The following is a 17,140-nucleotide window of genomic DNA, read 5'->3' as shown; positions in this document are numbered from 1 at the left end:
ACATGAGTCCTGACAAGGTCTTGGGGGACAAGACTCTAGAAGAAGCTTTCTTTGGAGTGAAGTCGGAAATTGGCCACTTTCGCATTTTTGGTTGCTTAGTGTATGTCCATGTACCAGTAGAGAAGAGGACGAAGTTGGAGCCCTCAGAGGAGAAGAGCATATTTATGGGCTATAGTGAGATCTCAGAGGCGTATAGGGTCTTCATTCCAGCACAAAGGAAGTCCATGGTGAGTTGGGATGCCAAGTTTGAGGAGGGCTTGGCATTCAAGGAGTCGCATGAGTCCCTTCAAAAGAAGGATGACAAGGAGCAAGTGGCTTCGAAGATTAAGGAAATTTGATTGCCACCCACTTTAGGGACTTAGTTTTCAAGTCATGAGGAGTTGGAGGTTCCTTCTAGTTTTGTTAGGAGGAGGCCTTGATGGCTAGAGTGGACATTGAGTGACGGTTGGAGCACGTCGAGGCCCCTAGGAGTACATTTAAGGAGAGTAGGTTGCTGAAAGTTTCCTAGCTATTTGGCTCTCATGAGTAACATCATTGATTTTGAGCTTACCAATTTTGAGGAAGTAGCAGACCAATAGGTTTGGAAGGATGCTATGATGGAGTGTCATTCCATTACGAAGAATGATGTGTGGGATATAGTTTCGAGGCTAGAGGAAAAGTTGGTGTTGAGATCCAAGTCGATCTTCATGATCAAGCATGCCATTGATGGTAGCATAGAAGAATACAAAGCAAGGGTTGTGGCAAGGGAGTTATCCTAGAAGTGTGAAAATTCCTAGATCTAACAATCTCAGGAATCCTACTGCAACCAGCTGAATCTATTTCACCTAGATTACATTACAAACTTATTTCAGATTTCTTCATGAAACATTGAAGTAAATTATTGAAGCAACCTACACCAAATCAAATGATTTGAAACATAGAAACTGAGTAAGGAAAATAGAAACACAAAGGACACTGTTATTTTTGGACAATAGTCCCTGGAAAAACCCAATGCGGGAAAACCAGTGCAACAACTCTGAGAGTTTTATTATTATGCAGGAGAAAATCTGAGTACAATTCTAGGATGCTCAACTAGCAATCCCATACAAAGAGTACTGAACAAAAGACTGGTGAAATGATCTCACCCTGTCACTGGGAGAATTAGTGACTAATCCTGCTGAACTGGAGGCTTTGTGTCACCCATTCTGGGTATTACACTACCCCTCTTCTAGATCCTTTGCTGGCTGAGAAAATCGATCTTCTGCCTCCCAGACTCACACCCTGGCTCCAGGGAACTGAAACTTTACTTCCCTTAGCAGGAAACTCGACTTCCCCTCAAGGACTGCTTTGCCTCTGCGTGGGCCAGCATCACCTTCCTCTGGACGTCTTTCTGTCCTCCCTCTGCCTCGTATTCTCTGGAAATTCCTTCTTCTAGATTCTCACTACCCTTTTGCTGCAAGTAATCTCCTCAATTGATTTTCCTCGTGAGAACTTCTCACTTCAAAAAATCGATTTCCTTGATCTTTTCGTGTGTCTTTCAAATGATCCTCAAGCCCCTTCTTATATCTTCCTGTTGGACAAGCAACGACCTAGATTAAATCATAATCAAAGGCTCAGATCGTTTTGGCTTGATCCGTGTCTTTTTCTAAAAGTTTCACCCATGATTAGATTAATATCCATTAATATTTTAATTTTCCTAAGTTTAGATTTAGGAACCCCATTAAAAATATTAATTATTTTAATAAAATCACTTCTGGGTGGAATTTTCCAAAACACTTTCTGGGTTCTTTGGAATACATGTGCCCAAGCCTCCCTGCAAAATTTGAGGCTTAGAGCACATTCGATGCTACCCCAAATCAACAAGAAGGAGGGAGTGGTCAATGAGGAGACTTGATCCAGTTGTTAGGTATACTTCCATTCAAGCTGTCATATCTATTGCCTTAGTCATTGGGTGAAAGATACATCATATCGATGTGAAGACACCATTCCTCAATGGCGTTATTGGTGAGGAATTGTACATCATTGAGATACATGGGAGGGATTATGTTGTAGCGGTTACAACCACCCTCCAAAATTTGCCTTAGCTTCGTTTTGGAGCCTCTCTACCAACCATCCTTAGCATCATGTCTTGCACTGTCCAAGTACATAAGCTTTAGCTGAGTTTCAGTGGCTTACTAGCCTGTGTTGGTCAACTTGTTTGCCTCCCACCCGCAGGCTGACATTCCGGACTTAGGCGATTTTCTGGCTAAGATGCTCCCCCTGAAAATTGCGCAACTCTGGTGGGGAACCAACCTTCCCTCCAGAAATTGCGCAATCTTGTTGGGCTCCAGAAATGCGCAGTTCAGCGAGGAAACCTTCCCTTGGAAAATTGCGGAGTGCAGCTCGACACCGGGCTTCAGCTGAGGAATTGCGCAGTTCTGATTGACAGCCAGGGCTTCAGTCCAGAAATTGCGCAGTGCATGAGGGACAACCAGTCTTGCTCAGCCCAAAAACTGCGCAAATCTCATCCCCAGGCTTGTAGACTGCTGCATGTGCTTTCAGGTTGACCGGTTCCCTCCAGGACTGAGCAATCCTGATTTGCATGCATGGGCTGCTTTTCTTGAAAAGACAAAAAGCAAAAGGCATCCCTAGATTTTAGGGATCCATTTTTAGCAGCTGGAGGTTACATGCAAAAGCCATTTTAGAAACCTCCCGCCAAGTGTTGCTTTTTCCTAGATTTGTGGCATGCGCGTCATAACCTCGATCTTATCAAAACTCATTCATTTGACGCTGCAGAGCTCATTCCTCACATCGATCTTGGAGCTCTGACATCCCACATCACATCTAGGAGTCTTCGACACATTCGACTTAGCTTTTTCCGGGTAAGTCTGTTGTTCATGTCGTTTGTTGCTTTTCTGTCACTTTTTGTATTTCGGCTTGTGTGAGTGCTGTCTGCTTGGTTTCAATGAACGCTTGCTGTTGTTTTGATGTATGTTAGCTTGTAGAAGCATTGTTTCAGTTTTTCATTGCATCTCATTGTTGTCGCATGCATGACACTGTTTCTGCATTGACGGTCGCCGTTGTGGCGACTCGCTTCAACCACATGCTCGCTTTCCCGTTTTCTGAATCTTGCACCCACTGTTTGCATGCATGATTATTCACTCTTGCTTACACTCAGTCTCGTTATGCATTCAAACCTTTTAATGTTTTCAGTCGCCCGTCGGCGGGTCTGGGCTGCCTTGGCCTGGACCCTGCCTTGCTCGGCCAGCAATGCGCACTTCTGAGAGTGAAGGCTCTGCCTTCCTCCCAGAAAATGCGTAAATCTGGCCAACGCTGACCTTCAGGCTTGCTTTACACAATTCTGGGAGGCAGTACCCAGTTGGCCCCAGAAATTGCGCAATGCAGTTTGTTGGGTTTGCATGCCCTTGCTGACTAAAATTGCACAGGCTGGATTGCACATTGTGCAGTTCCAGTGGACAGTCAGCCTCCTGACAACCCGCACTGGCCTTGGGCAGTTTTGGCAGTCAGTCTCCCAGCGTCTTGGTGAAAATTGTGCAATCTTCATAGTCAGTCACACAGGTATGTTGCATGACAACCCTCCAATTTGTTTTGGTTTTCAACTGACAGATTGCTTGTCATGAGTGTTGCTATGTCTCCAGGTATCACAGGTGTTTGTCTGCCTCTCAACAGTATAGGTACAATGGCCTCCAGGAGAGCAGAGTCAAAGGACACCATTGAGAGCGCAACTGGAGATACAATTGAGCAAGTGTCTATGAGCTTGCCTATCTATGAAGACACCAAGTTGTTCATAGACAAGGATATCAAGATGAAATGGCAACGACATTGCAGCGAGCAACACCATCAGCAGCAGCAGAGGGTAGCAGACCTATGCGCAACAAAGGCAAGAGGAAGGTTGTTGACAGTGCAGAGGCGGAGCAAAGCTACAAGTTCAAAGCAGATCCACTCGTGATGAAAGCAACTTTGGAGATTGAGGCTATGAGGCGACAGCGCGACAAGAGGATCGCGCAAAGGCAAAGAGAGAAACAAAAGATGGAGGAAACAGAGAAGGAGTTGCAGGAGTTGAAGCAACAACTCAGGGAAGAATAGGAGTTGCGCAGAGGAGAGAAGGAAGCGCAATAGGAATAGGTACAACAGGAGGCGCAACATCATCAGGTTGATGAAGCTGCGCCCTTACAGGTTATAGACCCGTCCCAGTAGCTGGCATAGAGTAGACAGGGTGAGCAGTGTTGTCGATCACACGCACGGGTGTTCTGGAGCATGGATGTCATTGTGCACATGCATGCGATCCCATCTATTGGCACACTCATCGAGGCGAAGACAAAGAACCAAGTCCGACTGGAGCTGGACATGTACTTTGATGAGTTGATGCGCAAAGCCACTAGCGCACACTTGGAGATTAGTGTAGACACTATGCATCAGTATCTTGCTGGTTCGGCTACACTCAAGAGTCAAAACTATGATGCGCATGTTAACAGACGAGTTGGACAGAGGTGCCAAAACAGTGTACCCAGATGCAACAAAGGCAAGAGTTCGCTTTCAGAAGGATGTCACCATAGAGTACACAGACACCATCGCGGACTACCAAGCTTAGCATCGGTTCGCCACCATTGATCATCACGAGGATGTCGAAGAGTTGGTCTTCCCACAGCTGTCCGAGTCTTAGTGATGTCTTTTATGGATTGCTCAAGCCTATTTTGTCTCACATGTGTACATGTGCAGATTGTAATGTAACATCTTGTAAAAGTGAAAGACCAAGTGTCGATAGTAGAATGTAACAGTCATGTAGTAGTTGAAGAGTCACAAAGGGAGAATGTCAAGGGTCACCCCACCCTTTGCTATTTATAGAACCTCATAACTCATTGTACTGGCTTTTGGGAGCCAAACTTCATATAGGTGTAACTTAGAGAAAGCTTGGACTGTATTGTAACGCGCCTTGGCTTCTCCACAGTGCAGAGCTTGTACATCTCTTTGGAGGAGCAAGCAACAGTGACTGTAACATTTCGCTGTTGGAACTAGTGGTTGGTCATGGTTGTATGTATGATTGGAACTTTCACTTTCTTAACATAACAGAGTCAACATGTTTCATGCATATGTTGTTTTGGTAGTTCAGTTGTCTTGATTACTCTAATGATATATGTAGCTGTTTTCTTACGCATGTATGTATGGATTCTTTTATATATGTTTGTATGAATCTTACTGAGATGTGCTGTTGGTTTAATCATCACTTTGGATTGTTGGTTAACTTGCCTTCCAGCTTGTGATGCATCTTTGCTCGTGTGTTCCCTTTCAAGTCGCGTGTTTCCACAGGTTTTTAAGGGGCACACTCATTCCCCTTTCCGCGTGTTAGAACTCTTCATGCACTTTCCTTGGCTTGTTGCACTGGTCACACCATTGCTACCAACAAGGACATCATGCTTATTTCTGCACGTAACCGCGGTCAAGGCGATACTGTATGACCCACTGCTAGGACTCCTACACCAAACGATCTGAGGTCTAGTTGGGACTTCTTACTGGGGAGATCCCCTGACATGTTGGCAGGTCCAACACCGTCAACAGATTCTTATGTATGCAGTCTTAGGAAGGGCTTGTATGGACTCAAGCAGACATCGAGGTTGTGGTATTCTAAGATTGATGGGTACTTGCTATGCATGGGTTTCACCAAGAGTGAAGCAGATCTCTTATTTCATACTTGTGGAGGGTGATCCACTTATCTTGGTATTGTATGTTGATGACCTGTTTCTCATGGGTGCGGAGAGGCTCATTGCTATGTGCAAACATGTTTTCGCCTCGGAGTTTGAGGTGAAGGACATCATTTTGATGTACTATTTCTTGGGGTTGGAGGTGTGGTAGTAGCCAGGTGAGATCTTCCTTAGACAAGGGAAGTATGTAGTTGATATTCTGAGGAGATTTGGGATGATGGACTACAAGCCTATGACTATGCCTACGATCACTATTTTGAAGAAGTTGAGTGCTCCATATTCAAAGTTGGTGGATCCCACATTGTATAGGTAGCTGATTGGTACCTTGATGTATTTGGTCAACAATAGACTAGATATCTGCTTTGCTGTAAACAGCCTAAGCAAGTTCTTGGTGGAACCAAGGTGGATGCATTGGATTGCAGCAATGCGTGTATTCAGACACTTGTGTTGTACAATGGAGTATGGGTTGAGATAGATCGAGAGTGATGGGGTGAAGCTGCAGGGGTATACAGACTCAAATTGGGTTGGTAGTGCAATGGATAGAAAAAAACACCTCAGGGTGCTTCTTTAACTTGGGATCAACAGTAATTTCATGGTTCAATAGGAAGCGTGACAATTAGTTCAACAAACACAAAGTATATGGCAGTGAGTTTGACAGGTTGTGAGACTATTTGGCTTCGCAAGTTACTTGCTTGGTTGTCTAGTTAGGAGTTGAAGTCTACATTGATTTACTGTGATAATCACAGTTGTATCAAACTTTTTGAGAATCCAGTATTTCACGACAGGTCCAAGCATATTGAGATTATGTATCACTTCATCAGAGACAAGATTCAAAGAGCTGTGAAGCTTCAGTATATCTCCATAGATGAGCAAGTTGGAGGTATTATGTCCAAGTCCTTGATAAAAAAGAAGTTTGTCTTGTATGAAGATAAGTTAGGAGTGGTGCAAAATACCTTCCTTGCTAAGCGGGAGGGTTGAAGTTTAGCAATGGATAGGTGCTTTTGCATAGGCTGGGTGTCAAGCATGCAACAGTCGTCCCAAGTCTCACTTTCACTTAGTAAACTTGCTTAATTAACCTATATTAATTAAGTGAGTTGTTTTTGATAATTTTCCTAACTTAGGGAAAGCATGTTAATTGAAGTCAATTAATTAATGCTGTTTATTGAGCTAAGAAAGTCTAAGGAAATGTAAGTTAATTACATTAGTGACTTAGACTTAATCTCAACCGTTGATCTCAAGTGAGGTGAGATCTAATTTCAAATGTCAATCACTTTGGAGATTAGGGTTAGGGGTTTAGCTCAATAAAGAATTATAAAAACCAGCATAAGGAGAGAAGAAGACAATTTTGAGAAAAACATTTGTGAGTGAGTGTGAGACATAGTGATCGTGAAAACACAGGCCGAGGAGAAGAGGAAAAGGAGCAGTAGTAGAGGAAAAGAAGAGCCCAAATGCTGAAGACAGATCTGGCTCTTAAATCAGTGGAGATCGAGTGACTTTTCAGGCAACAAAATCACAAAGGTAGAGGAAGCGGCTAGGGCATGGCTTGAGACAAACCTAGGGCAAGTTTTAGAGGTCAAGAACTATAACCAGGGCTTGTGTGAGGACTGTACAGGCCATGAGGGAGGAAGCTACCACGAGTTGAGAGTTGTACAGGCCATACAGCTGCGTCCATATTCTGCCCAGAATTTGTACAACAGTATGCAGGTGTGATTTTCTGCAGTTGGGGTTTTTTCTGGGCTGACCTCAGTCAAGTTTAATTGCTGTAAATTTCAGATTTTCTCTGTGGACCGTTTTCCTAGTTAGGGAGTCCTCACTGTTCTGATAAACAAAGTTCAGTTCAGTTATAATGTAAATTTCTTTCAGTGAGAATTTATATCATGTGTTTGCTTCTGCTGAAAATTTCAGAGTTAGAAATTCAAGTATATTTCTTATTCAGGAGATTCAGATTTAAATATTTCTGGGTTAATAATCCACTAGTAATATTAAATCAGATCTGGAATTAGAAGTTTAACAAAAAAACTATAATTAGTAAGTGGTAAATTTTGTAGACAAATTATCATTTATTAATTTCATATGTAGCTTCTATTGTGCAGAGTCTATAGAATAAAGGACACAAAGACTGAGTTTCCAACACAAGCTGACCCGTATGCTGATACTCACTGTAATCTAACCATGCTCAGGGTCTGCTATCTCTGAATTTTGTAACCTATCTATTAACCATCTTGTCATTAATGCTGTCATGCCTAACCCAATACTGACTTTATAATTATACGTTTATAAAATTTCTGCAACGGCTGTTGCACTATACTAATATTACTTTGCACCGTGCAGGGAACACTACCTTTCAGGATTCTGGCTGCTGAGCATGGAGCAGATATTACATATGGGGAGGAGATTGTGGATCATAAAATTGTCAAATGTTACCGGCAGATAAATGGTGTGTCCCTGTTTGATTTATTTCCTTTTTTATATATTCTGGTTGACTTAATTCCTAGTGTATCTTATTAATTTATTGGTACTTGTTAGATAATATTAGTCTTGATCTGAGTGTTTGCTTGCCAAAATTGGAGACTATTAGCTATTAGCATACCATTTTTTATGTGCCCAGTTCCTCAGTTAATATATATTCTTTTGAGCTGTTAGCAGCATCCTTTATATAACGCAATCTCTCCTGTGATGCTTAGTATTTGTATTCTCCTGTTTTGTCGATGATTGCTTCTGTTTTGTTCTAGTGGAACAAATTAGAGCCAGTGTGCAAATTCTCCAGTTGTAGGAATGAGGTACATGTTAGAGTGGTTTAATAATACTTGAAAAACTCTTCTAAACTCGTGCCACAATATTACCATGCAATTTTAACTTTTTCACCATCTCACTTAACACCCTTATTTGAAGAGTCAATTTCTATGACATACATTTACAAAAGATATTTCCTGGTGGAAGAAATGCAAGTGACAAAATATCCTGGTCAGATGTCCTTGTTGTGATATGAGAACTGATCTTAAGGAGTGTAGTATATATATAATCATGTTGCTTGGAATCTCATGGATAAAGCGATGGCTTAAATAGAGTAAATAGGAAGGATGCTAAGCTTGTCCAGCAAAACTGTGTTAAAGTCTAGACTCTACAGAATAGGGAACTGGAATAAACAAGGAGATGAGCCAAAGTAAATAGAAGGAATTCTATTGATGTCTACAAATGACCAAAAACAGGAAGGAGTAAAATGGACATTTAGGGAAGGTGCCATTGTCACCTCGCACAGTGCCTCTTAGTTAAGGGTAGTGCTTGCTAGTTTAAGGGGGGGAATTGCTAGTGATTTAAAGTGAACAATCTTCAAGTACACCCTGCAAAAGGCTTCAAATCTACAAAATATTCTCACCGAAATATCAGAAAATATTCAGATTTCTGCCATTAAATTCTTGAGAACAGCAAGTAAACTTCAGATTTATGTGTTAGAATGTCAAATAAACATTTACCCTTCGTGAAATCTGCTATAATCTTTGTCAAATCTGTGAAAAAATGTTGCAGATCTGCAAGTAAAACACTCAGACTCTGTGAAAGGTTCTTCTTATGTACTTTTTGGACCAGTGCCTTAAGCCAATGGTTGTGGAAGGAAAATAAATAAACAAAGAGAGTTAATTAGCTAGAGGATATATCCAAGGCTAATCAACTCAAATACTATTAAACCAATTACAAAATTCAGCGAACACTTGTGAAATTGTCCACCAAGAAAGTGATCATCCTTACCAAAGTTGTAGACATGTACAAGTTCTAGTACATCTGATAAACAGCAGGTCCTGAGGGGATGTAAAGTCATTGCACAAGACCTCTCTCCCACACCAGTTACTGAGGTACAATCACATCCTTGGCAATAGGAGGCATTGACATCAAGTCTTCATCCCCATCTCTCTAAAATTTCCCTCTCTTATAGGTGATGGTTCATACAAAGATAATATCCAAGAATATCTCAAGATCCAGAATAGGTGCCATGCAATGTCACTTCCAAAACCCTAATGCATCCTAGATCCATCTAGCAGACAGTGCCTAGGTCTACGTGGTTCAATTCTCATCCAAGCACAAAAATGTCAACCCAATTAAGTGCCCAACATATGCATGAGTATTCATCTTGGAAAGAGTATTCATGAGTATTCATCTCCAAATGTCGTTCCTAGTTCAACATGGAATAGATGGATGAAGAGGTTAAAGAATCTCTTGGAAAATCACCTTTAATTGAGGCATGAAAGTCTAAGAGGTGGGCACGTAAGTCAACTCAAAGATAGAAGAGGAATTTGTGAAGAATAATCAATAGAACAAACCGAGAATAATACCCAAGTGAGGTGCACTAGTTTGGCTTAGAATAGCAGCTAAAAAGGATTGGAATATATGTCAAAAATCTATGTAAGAAGGAGCTCTATTTTGACTAAGGATATCAGTACAAAATCTCTTAATAATAGTGCCCATCCTTGCTCGGAATAGAATTGAATTGGATGAGATAAGATATAACCAGAGTAGTAGAGAGATGAAGTCCAAAAATATCACTCTTACATGCTTGAATTAGCCAACTGAAGATTGTCAAGGATACCCTGAAGTGGGGCACCCTACCTTACTAAGAATAAACATGATAATTGTTGAAATTCTAGTGTAGCTAGGACTAGAATAGTTTTTCACAATTGATAACTACTTCTATTGATGCAATCAGTTCCTTCTTTATACTTTAAAGTTTAATCAACAAGTAGCTGTATATGAAAAACTTCAACCATTCAGTTCTCCAATAAGCGCAGTAAACAGAGATCACAGTAGATAATGAACAATAAGAGACAAGAGACACCAAGATTAGGCTCACAGCCAGGGAAAAACCCACAAGGGGAAAGCCCAAAATTCTTTCCTCATGAGAGAGAGATTCTGTCCATCAAAAGTACATCAAAATTGTTCCAACAAAATCAAATCTGTCTTCAATACAATACCAGTCAAAGTCTACCAATAGAAAGAGAGATAATCAACTTCTGTCCAATGAATGAGGTCTACACAATGAGGCTGAAATTCTGGCCTGAGATCGCTGTAACAAGAGGCTGAAAATAGAACTGAACTGTTCATAGAGGCTCAGCCCAAAATCACAGTAAAAACCCTTGGTCAACCCTGGTCAACGTCACACAAAAGAGGCAAAATCACAGTCAACAAAGGTCAATGTACTTTTGAAGTTTTTGTTAGAATATTCCGACACATAGGAAATAGTTAAGTATAACTTGGTCTAGTGTAGAGTTAGGTAAAGTGTGTTTCTTTACTATGTACTTTTGTAATTTACAATCCGATGATTACGATAAGTTCTAGACATAAAGTGATTCGACGGTTCATTCTCTCCTCGGTATTACCGATATTTGATCTGTGGCTTAACACTCGATTGGTCCATGATCTCTATTTAAAGAGCATAGAGGGTCATTTGTAGGGTGACCATTCATGAGAGAAGCTTATGTAAATTTTCTTTCTTTTATTAATAAATTACTTGAAGTGGCCGCGTTGGCTCAGGCCGTGCACTGTTTTCCTCTTTGAGGGTTTTAACCACGTCAAGAATATTGGTGTATTGATTTGTTTGTGAGCGGTGTCTTTTGGTGTTCTATCTGAGGAACTTACCCTGTAAATTCCTACATGGTATTAGAGTTATTTGAGGGCCGCATCTGTTGGTATCCAAATCCGAAGTCGGTACAAGTGCATGCGATAGTCGTTTCCTAGATCTACTGTTTCTGACTGCTTTCGGGCCGAGAGGACTGCTCTATTGTGTTAGGAGCATCTGTGCCAGTGAGGAACTCCTTTCGTTTCACACGAAAAGGTTTCTGGTAGCCCTAGTTACGTCATTTTTAAGATATGGAAGTATACAATCTTTATTTACAGTTTTAGTTATTCATCTCTTGTTTATTTCGGTTTATTTAACTCTCTGTTTTTTTATTACCGAATCTATACCTTTCATTTCTGCGTATGCTCTTTGTCCTGCGACTCTGTGCGATCTGGGCAAATCAGAAACAAAAAGGAAGGATTTTTCTCATGTGTATGTTCTTTTCCGCCGTGCGTTAGTGTGATCTCGGAAAATCAGAAACATTGAGGAAAGTTTTAGTTTCTGGGGAAAGCTAACTTCAAGCCATAAGGTTTGGTTTTTTTTGTATGTCCGTGTTGGGTTGTGTGGTTTTTTGTTTTGTAGGCAAAAAGAACTTTTTCAAGTAAGCATGCACCCCAAAGCTTCAGTGACTAAAAAAAAAAACCCCCTTCTTTTTTCCAAAAATTACTAACCTTTTAAACTAGCTCACTTGGTCCAAAGTTAATTTATGAGAATAGAGGTCTTGAGTTCAAGTCTTTTTTTTGTTGAGTTACTTTTTCAAAAAACACATGTAACTTATGTTTTAAAGTTATTTTATGTAAAAGTATTCTCACCCATTATAAAAAGTGAGTCACTTATAATTCTAAAGTCTCTTTATCTTTTATTTAAGTCACAATTTAGTGGGTAGCTCATAAAGTGGCAATGTAAAAGTGATTTTCACTATTTATAAAAGTGGGTCACATAATATATATATATATATATATATATAAGTGAGCTAATTAGATTAAGTTTGGAAGGGGGGATTTTTTTTTAAATATAACATTATCATTCACTTCCACACATTCACACACTTCGTCGGTATCTTCAACAATTTTTTTTCAAAAAGCCATAACTTCTTCATCCGGAAGCCGTTTTCAGAGTTGTTTTTTTTGAATTGACCTATTTTTTTGAGATCTTTCCATTGGAACACTTAGTTTCAGCATCTAATGCTTCAGTTTCTGTTAAAATGGAAAGTCCATGCCAAGTTATTCTTGATAGCACCAACTACTTCCAATGGTGGTCCTACATTGTGGATTACTTAGAAGTAAAGGTCTCTACAAAATAGCCTCGGGATAAGAAACTAAACCTAAAGATGAAGATAAGGCAGCCAAATGGAAAAATAGGCAAGATCAAACACGTGGGTTGATAGGGATGTCTATTTCTCCAGACCTTAGATTTCATATTGGAGAACTTGATACCCCTAATGAAGCAATGAAACAACTCACCAAAGTTTTTGGAATTAAAAATAAAATTAGAGCCCATCAACTCGAAAATGAGTTGCTTACATTGGACCCCAATAATTTTTCTTCCATTGAAGATTTTTTGTCCAAGTTCAAGACGCTTAGACTTCTCTTGGAAAGTGTTAACATTAAGAAAGAGGATGGTAGCCTTATCTATTCCATTCTTACTAAGTTGGGACGAACCTACTTTGTGTTTGTTTCCACCTTCCATTCTACTAGAGAAGCCTTTATTTCTCAAGGACAAGACTACAATTCCCCCTCTTTTGATGCTTTTTGTGATTCTTTAATAGGAGAACAAGAAAAACTCTTACATCATGGTCTTCTTAATCTTAGAAACTCTTCTAAGAAAGCCTTAGCTGCCCAGCAACAACCAAATTCAAAGAATCCTAAGAAGCAGTATCTAAAAAGAATGGTCCTAAACCAAACAAGGGTCATAAGCAATTTCAGTCTCAAAATGAAAAATCAATTCAATAAAATGACAAGGCAAATAAAAACAAAGGGAAGAAGACTAATAGACATTGCAACTTTTGTAATCGAGATAACCACTTAGAATCCAAATGCTTTAAGAAGATGGAAGCCTTGGAAGCAACAATGAAGAAGCATATTATCCATTTGGAGCACTCTTCAACTTCAACTTCATTTTCAGGAATAACACTTTCTGCATGTGGTTGTCAAGCATCTCGGTCTAGTTATGCCCTAAATGTATCTTCTTCTTCTCATTCTCATGAGTGGCTAATTGATTCTGGAGCTTTTTATCACATGGCCAAAAACAAAGCCATGTTTTCTTCTTTAAATGATTGTAACACCAAAATATATATGTTGGTGATGATATATCTCTTAGTGTTGTAGGGACTAGAACTGTTCATCTAGACAATGGTCAATTTAATGATTTATTATGTGTTCCAACCTTATCTTGCAACTTTCTATCTGTATATCAGATAACTCATTCAGGTGAAGGTAAAATCGTTGAATTTTCACCTCACGATGTTGTAATTAAGGACCTAAGAGATCCTAGACAGATTTTAGCTACTGGCATTGTTGATGATTCTACAAGGTTGTATAAGTTTAACAACTTTGGGTCATCAACTCTTCCTTCGGTATTTGTTGCTCATAATGATGAAGTGAGCAAACTTTGGCATGAGCGATTTGGTCACTTAAACTATCGGTCCTTTCAAAATCTATGTATAGAAAATATGGTGACAGGCCTTCCTATGGTATCTTGCAGAGATGGTGTTTGTTCCGGATGTGCACTCAGAAAACATTATCGGGATAGTTTTGAAAAACGTGCCTCTTGGCACGCCTCAGCCCCTTTACAGCTTGTGCATAGTGATTTATGTGGTCCACTTCCAGTTGTTTCATTCTCTGGTTACAAGTATTTCTTAACTTTCATTGATGATTTCTCCAGACGCACTTGGGTATACTTCTTAAAACTCAAGAGTGAAGTATTTAACATGTTCTTGGCCTTTAAGGCCTTTGTTGAGAAACAATTTGGACATCAAATTCTTAAGCTAAGATCTGATAATGGCGGAGAATATGTTAACAACAAATTCATCAACTTTTGCACTGAGCATGGAATTCAAATGCAACATACTGTTCCATATACTCCACAACAAAATGGTGTAGCTGAAAGGAAGAATCGCACCTTAAAAGAAATGCCTAATTGTATGCTTCAATTTAAAGGACTTAGTCTTGATTTTTGGGTAGAAGCAATTAACTGTGCAAATTACATAGTAAATCGCACTCATACTAAGGTTTTAAAGAATATCACTCCAGAAGAAGCATGGAGCTTAATTAAACCAGATGTAAGTCATTTTCGTGTTTTTGGAAGTGAAGCATGGGCCCATATTCCCGATGAGAAACATAAAGCCTTAGAACCTAAGAGTGAAAAATGTACTTTTGTTGGATATTCTGAAGATGTCAAAGGATATAGACTTATTCCACTTAAGTCCAAAAATGTTATCATTAGAAGAGATGTAAAGTTTGCTGAAAATATATTGGCCTACGAGCCAGTTCGACGGATGTGCCACCTCTCTCTATTCTTTCTACTTCTGAAAATATTTCTTCATCATATGATGACAGCGAGGATGGAAATCCTCCCCCACCTTCTCGGGATCCTCCTTCAGCTCCTTAGCTTCCAAAATGGGTCCGCTTTACTCGGGATGCAGTAGGTGCTCTTGCAGGTGATCCTACAGATCAACGTCGCACTCGTTCCCAGTTTGATAGAGCCTCTTCTTTACTGGCCCAAGCTCCAGCGAATTATGATCCTGACACCTTTGCAGAAGCTTCAGGCCATCCAGACTAGGATGCGCTATGAATGAAGATATCGTTCATTATTGGCAAATGATACATGGGATCTTGTTCCTCTTCCAAAGTGACGAAAACTTTTTAGATGCAAATGGGTTTACAGAACCAAGTATGGACCAGATGGAAAAGTTGATAAACATAAAGCTCGTCTTGTTGCTAAGGGTTTTTAACAAGTTGAAGGCATTGACTATACTGAAACCTTCTCCCCTGTTGCCAAAATGAACTGTATCCGCCTTGTTCTTTCCTTTGTTGTCTCTTTCAAATTGGAAGTCCATCAGATGGATGTTAAATCTGCCTTTTTGCATGGGGACTTGCATGAAGAAATCTATATGGAACAACCTCCTAGCTTTATACAACCAGACTCCAGCCTTGTATGTCGGCTTAAGAAATCCCTTTATGGTCTCAAGCTAGCCCCTCGGGCTTGGTATGCCAAAATGGATAGCTTAATTTTAGATACTGGCTTTTCTAGGTGTCATTCTGACAATACTGTCTACACCAAGAAAGTGGGTAAGTCTCTTATCATTCTTGTTCTTTATGTTGATGATCTTATCCTTACTGGTAGTGACCCCAACCTTATAAACCATGTGAAGTCCAACCTTAAAAAGCGGTTTGAAATGACAGACTTAGGACACTTGCATTATTTTTTTGGTCTTCAAGTCTTGCAATCCTAGGAAGGTATTTCCCTTTCCCAGTCCAAGTATGCATGTGATCTTCTACGCCACTTTCACATGGAAGACTGTAAGCCAACCCCTTCTCCCTTTCAATCTGGAGCCAAACTTTTAGTCACTTGTACTTCCCCTGAAGTTGATGCTACCTTATACCGTCAACTTGTAGGAAAACTTTTGTATCTGACCCATACTCGTCCCGACCTTTCCTTTTTTGTTGGCCTTATTGCTCGGTTTATGCAAATCCCACATGAAAGTCATTGGAAAGCAGCTAAAATAATACTTCGTTATGTTCGAGGTACAGTTTAGTTTGGGATTCATTACAGTGTAGAAGCATCTCCTCTATTGGTTGGTTTCACGGATTTCGATTGGGCTGGTGACCCTGATGATCGGAAGTCTACTGCAGGTTATGTGTTCACTCTTGGTTTTGGACCTATTACATGGGCTTGTAAGAAACAAAGTGCCATTTCTCTTTCTTCAGCAAAAGTAGAGTATCGTGGCACCGTAGAAGCTAGTAAGGAAGCCCTGTGGCTTCGTCAGATCCTGTTAGAGTTTGGCTTTCAGCAACAACATCTAACTACACTTTGGTGTGATAATCAAAGTGCCATTCAACTATGCAAAGATCCAGTCCAACATCAGTGCAGCAAACACATTGAACTACACATGCACTTCATTAGAAAGCTCATTCATGACCATGTTCTTGAAGTGCAATATTGCTCAACAGATGATCAAGTTACAAACATCTTTACAAAGGCTCTCATAGAGGCGAAGTTTACTAAACTTCGATTTATGGTTGGAGTTCAGGAAGTTGTCACTAATGGGGGATAGGCTTTAATGCCTCCTTCCTTCTCCTATTGTGTCATATTTGTACATCCTTCAATCCTATCCCAAGTTGTTCTTAAGGGGGGATGTTAGGATATTCCGACACATAGGAAATAATTAAGTATAACTTGATCTAGTGTAGAGTTAGTTAAAATGTATTTCTTTACTATGTACTTTTGTAACTTACAATCTGAAGGTCACGATATGTTCTAGACATGAAGTGGTCCGACGTAGTGTTATGAAAATCACGATATTATCGCGATTTTATCGTTTTATCGCGAGCAATACTCGGATTTTTTTTTTTGCCCGATTTTTTGGAATTTTTTGGAATTTTTTTTTTTTTTTTTCTTGTTTCTGAGGTGGAGGAGGTGACCCAAGCTACCCCTGTCACACGTAGAGGACGTGGTCTACCTCCTATAGCTCCTAGTTCTTCAGCTTCTAGAGCACAACAGACTCCATAGTCTACTGCGGCTGCCAACTCCACCGACATCTACATCTAGAGGGGCAAACGAAATTAGTAGTATTAGACTTTAGTTATTTGGTTCATTTCATTGTATATGACATTATGACTCATGATATGAGATGCAT

At 40.0% G+C, this 17,140-nt stretch overlaps 1 protein-coding gene across 5 annotated transcripts in view; it reads left to right on the top strand.

The window, feature by feature from the left end:
* Positions 1-17,140, top strand: part of LOC149260348 (Aldolase-type TIM barrel family protein) — a 321,369-nt gene that overhangs the window by 36,255 nt on the left and 267,974 nt on the right. For all 5 annotated transcript variants that reach the window (XR_016258202.1, XR_016258208.1, XM_089420335.1 and 2 more), the window contains exon 2: positions 8,010-8,115. Coding sequence is in view for 3 of the 5 variants with exons in the window: in XM_089420335.1 (XP_089276461.1) it covers positions 8,010-8,115 (106 nt within the window). In the remaining 2 variants the exon portion in view is untranslated. The remainder of the gene's footprint in view (positions 1-8,009; positions 8,116-17,140) is intronic.

This window comes from Pinus tabuliformis, chromosome 6, assembly GCF_031772625.1.
Source record: "Pinus tabuliformis cultivar Carrire ecotype Pingquan chromosome 6, CPIR1, whole genome shotgun sequence".
In the NCBI taxonomy this organism is placed as follows: domain Eukaryota; kingdom Viridiplantae; phylum Streptophyta; class Pinopsida; order Pinales; family Pinaceae; genus Pinus; species Pinus tabuliformis.
This window is presented reverse-complemented; position numbering and strand designations above follow the sequence as displayed.